This window comes from Lynx canadensis, chromosome A2 (assembly GCF_007474595.2).
Source record: "Lynx canadensis isolate LIC74 chromosome A2, mLynCan4.pri.v2, whole genome shotgun sequence".
Classification (NCBI taxonomy): Eukaryota; Metazoa; Chordata; class Mammalia; order Carnivora; family Felidae; genus Lynx; species Lynx canadensis.
In genome coordinates, this window is record NC_044304.2 from 5,442,956 (window position 1) to 5,447,599 (window position 4,644).

Genomic DNA, 4,644 nt, shown 5'->3' on the forward strand with positions numbered 1-4,644 from the left:
ATGGCGCGGGGCGGAGCCCGGCGGACAGCGGCCCTGGGCCTGGTGCTGCGGCTGCTGCTCGGCTTCGGACTGGGCCTGGAGGCCGCCCCGACCCCAGTCCCGATCCCCTTCTTGGCCCACAGCCCAGGTGAGAGCTCTGCGCAGCCCGCGCGCGTGCCCCTCGGCGGTCCGACCCCACCCCGCGCGCCGGCGGCTCCTCGCCATTGGCTGTTTCGCTGGTCTGTCCCGGACACTCCCCCGGCACGTGGCTCGGGACTCCAGTGTGCGGTGAACCTGGCCTTTGAGAGCCAGCCGTCCCCAGCTGGGGACCCTCGCCAGGGTGGCTCTGCCTGCCTTTAACTACTCTGTTTCTACCCTGCCCACACCCCACTCCTGCTCGGCTTTGTCGGACCTCTTTGTCACCTCCAAGCCGACCTTCAGCCCAGCGTGGGCAGGAAGGCTTGTTGCAGGCTCTGGTTGTCCGACCTCTAGCCGTGCGTAGCCGGCCACCTGGCGCCTCCGGGAGCGGCTGCGCCTCCTAAATCCTCGCCAGACCCTGAGGCCATGTGGCTGAGTTTCCTGGGCCACCAGGCCCCCGCTCTCCCCCATCTCTGCACCTTCCTCTTCTGGCCTTAGAGAAGGAAAGGTTTTCCTCCCTCCCTGTCATCCCCAGTCCCCTGGACACATGCGCCTGGGCCTAAGTGATCTTGGTGGCCCTCTCTGAGGTTCCCAGAGTCAGTTTGGCGGGGAGTGACCTTCCTGTAGGCACAGGTGACCCTGGCTTTCAGCCTTGAGCGCAGATTCACACACTTAACCCATTCCTACCTGAGCTCTCACCTTATCTGTCCCCCGCCTCACGGAGGAGTCCCTACCTTTATAGGCTAAATCTTCCTGGTTCATTTAAGGAGGCAGGACTCCCCTTAACCAAGTTCCAAACCCCACAACAAGTGGTTTCCTCTCCTCAGGACACTGAAGTGGGAACTCCTAGCAAACCCCTTTTACAGGGGAGGAAACTGAGTCACTGGTCGTTTCCCCTCCTGTCTGACCCCACGAGGCCTGGTCTGCTGTGCTCTGCCTCCCATTTTCCAGGAAGGCCAAACACTCCAGGGAGGGAGGTGGGGGGTTGGCAGGGCCGAGAGCGGCCGGGCCTGGAAAGGAAGCCTCGCCCAGGGGCTGCCAGACCCCTAGGGGCAGGGAAGGAAGCTGGCTCCAGGTTGGCCACAGCTCTTCCGGGCTCCACCACGCTTGGGGACTGTGTGGGCCACAGGTACCTTTGGGAATGGAGGCCTGTGGAGCACTGGGTTTGGAGGCTGAGGCCCGTGAGTAAAGGTAGGGTTGGCAAGAAGGGCAGGATCGAATGGGGTGGGACCAGGCTGGGTCCAGGCCAGGTATTTGTCACCTGCCCTACTGCACCTGGGAGGGGAGCCTTCAAGGCCATTCCCTTCCTCTGTCACTCAGACTCCCTCCTGCTGGCCCTGGCTCCAGGCCCTTCTGTGCTGCTCCAGCAGGTCAGCATGCACCCTGAGCCTCACTGCTTAGGGTCCCGGAAGGCCCAGATCTCGTCCGGACTCAGCCTGGACCCTTGTGTGACCTGTATCCACTTATTGTCAGCTGCTGCCCTGGACTTGCGGTCACAAGGTCCTGGCCCTGATCTCCACTGAGCGTCCTTACCATCTGTGTGGACACCAGTTTGAGCACAGTTGTTCTGAGAGGCAGGTAGAGCTTCAGGCATCCGAGAGTCTCATGAAACCCCTCCCAGGAAAGCAGCTGAGATCTAAAGGTTGGGGAGGAATCACCAGTTGCAAAGTGGGGGCAAGAAAGGGTGCACTGGACCAAGGAACAGCACAGGCAAAGGCCCAGAGGGGGAAACAAGCCAGGCCTCTTGGAGAACCTCGGGAAGGCCAGGACAGAGGGTGCTGGGTGAGGAAAAAGAATGAGGGTGAGGTCCAGGAAGCATTTTGTGCTGGGCCAGGCACTGGGGCCACATGGGAAAAATAGTGATTCGGTGCGAGAGGGTCAGGGGACCAGGGCACGATTTTGAGCAGAGGGGAGGCAAGGGTGGGTGATGGAATGATGGGCTTCTGTGAGGTCTCCAGTGTCCCGAGGGGGTGGGGCCTGGCTAGGAGGTGGCACATTTCAGATGGGGAAAGTGGTCGGATCCGGGCGGCATTTAGGAGGTGAGTGGACAGGCCCTGGTGATGAAGCAGGTCCTCTGCCCAGGGCCTCAGTTTCCCCTGTGCTGAGTAGGTGGGATACAACCTGCCCTGCTGACCCTGACCATGGGCGGGTCGCAGATGGCCCCTACCCGAGCCTGTTTAACCATGGACTTGGAGACACGCCTGGTAGACTCTTGGATCAGGGAGACCTGGGCTCAAACCTCGAAGCTGCCACCAGCTCGGCAGCCTGGGACCTTCTCTCTCCTGGGTGTCTTCTGCACCATGGGGGGGGGGGGCAGTAGGACCTTTCCTGTGAACTGCTCCGCTGCAAGCCTCACACGTAGTGGGTCCTCAGCAAACGGTGGCCACCAGGGGCATTCCAGCGCCCTGGGACCTGGCAGGTCTCCTGGTGGTCAGTCTAACGTTGTGTCCCTGGCGGAGGCCAAGACTCGGGCCTCCCAGACCTCACTTGTGTGCGTCTTGCAGGCTCGTGCCCGCCCACCAATTTCCAGTGCCGCACCAGTGGCTTCTGCGTACCCCTCCCTCTGCGTTGCGACGGCGACAAGGACTGTCCGGATGGCAGCGACGAGGAGGAGTGTGGTGAGTCGCAGCGCCCCCGGGGGCGGGGCTTGAGGAGGCGGAGCCGCAGGGAGGGGAGGTGCTTGTGGAAGGGGCGGGGCTTTCAGGCTGGCACGATGGGGCGGGGCCCGAGGGTGGACAGGGCTTACAGGGTCTCTGGCTTGAGAAGAGGTGGGTTTCATGGGAGGTGGGCTTCGTGGGGCCTTGGGAGGGGCTTGCAGGGAGGCCGGTCCTTGGAAGGCGAAGCGAACAGGGAGACGTCTTCAGGGTGGGTGGGTTTTACAGGGTCGTCTGTTCCTGGAAGGTAGGGGTCACCGGAGGCCGGGTGGAGGAGAGTACCCCAGCTCTCTTGGGTGGGTGTTTGGGACCTGACTGCCCCTGCCCCTCAGGCATCAAGCCTTGCGCCCGGGACGGACAGTGCCTTCCACCCACTGGCAGCCCCTGCCCCTGTGACAGCATCGATGACTGCCCAGATGGCCTCGACCACACCGTTCACAACTGCAGTCGCCAGCCCTGCCCGGCCGGGGAGCTTCGCTGCCTGTGGGGCGGTGCCTGCATCCCCCGCACGTGGCTCTGCGACGGCCATCCCGACTGCCCTGCCTCCAGCGACGAGCTTGGCTGTGGTGGGTGCCCTGCGACCCCAGTGTGCCTGCGGGGGTGGGGAGGGCTGGGCGTTAGATAAGGACACCTTCCCGCGGGTGACCAGGCTTGGGGTGTGGACACTCGGGTCTTCCCCGCGCCTGCACCCCCATGGGGGCAGCGGTGCTCACTGACCTTACTCATTCTGGGTTGGGAGATGATGCGCCCCAAGGTCCCTCCAGGCATTTGGGACACGTGTAGTCCCTCCCTGCCCCTCATGCCCTCAGCGCCGACTCCCCAGCTACTGAATGCCTGGACTTCTTGCAGGAACCGAGACGCCCCAGGAAGGGAATGCCACAGCCATGGGGACCCCTGTGGCCCCGGGCACTGTCACCGATCTTGGGAATGCCACCGCCACCTCGTTTGGGGACCAGGACTCAGTCCAGTCTGGAAACCGAAGTGCTTGTGGGGTTATTGCCGCAGCCGGTAGGAAGACCGGGCCCTCCCGCTCCTGGGGCAAGGGAAGGCTTGGGGAAGGGACGAGCTGGGCCGCAGACCCCCCTTCCCGGTGTGGGGGCTGTCACTGACTCCTGTCCATCTGCCCCCCACAGTGGTGCTGAGCGCAGGTCTGGCTGCCATCTCCCTGTTCGTGTTGTCCCGGCTCTGGGCCCGGGGGCGCCTGAACCAGCTGGGGCTGCTGATGGTCGTGAAGGAGTCCCTGCTGCTGTCGGAGAGGAAGAGCTCGCTGCTCTGAGGACGAGCTGCTGCCACCACGTCTCCCGGGCCCTGGGCACGGCCACTGCGGCCACATCGGCCCTCGGACGTGGCTTCTTCTGGCCATGCAGCACCGTGGACCTGAGCTCCTGCAGATGTGGCCCTGGAGGTCACGGGCACCTGGACCCTCGCCCCAGATGCAGGAAGCCTGGCCCGGGAGCACGTCACAACCGGAACCTAGGGGCTGGCCCCAAGCTGCTCCGGGGGATGGCCCCAACTAGACACTCCTGCTGCCTCTGTCTGAGGGTGGTGATTAAAGTTACTTCACATCCTCCGCCTGCCTCTGGGCTTCTGTCTCCCTCTGCCCGGGCAGCTCCGTTACAGCCCCTACTCCACAGTGGAGTGTCCTGAGAGGGTGGGACTCGGGGACCCAGCCCTGGGTGCCCCCTCGGCCGCTCTGCCTCTGGCTTTCTGGGATCCAGAGCAGGTGGCAATGGGGCTGGGGCAGCCGGGTGGTCTGCATCACCCGCAGGCTGCCGCACAGAGGAGCGGGGCTTAGGCAGGGCCTCCGGGAGTCCTGGGGGACCGCCATCCATCATGGCTTCTTCCTCCTGGAGGTGTAAGCTGGGCACCTCAG

The 4,644-nt window shown here is 64.0% G+C and overlaps 1 protein-coding gene across 1 annotated transcript; it reads left to right on the top strand.

Moving 5' to 3' along the window:
- On the top strand, window positions 1-4,341 carry CD320 (CD320 molecule). Its single transcript, XM_030293940.1, has 5 exons — window positions 1-127; window positions 2,622-2,735; window positions 3,104-3,337; window positions 3,621-3,779; window positions 3,905-4,341. The coding sequence occupies exons 1-5, from the start codon at window positions 1-3 to the stop codon at window positions 4,045-4,047; spliced, it is 777 nt and encodes a 258-aa protein (XP_030149800.1). The 3' UTR covers window positions 4,048-4,341.
- The last annotated feature ends 303 nt before the right edge of the window (window positions 4,342-4,644 follow it).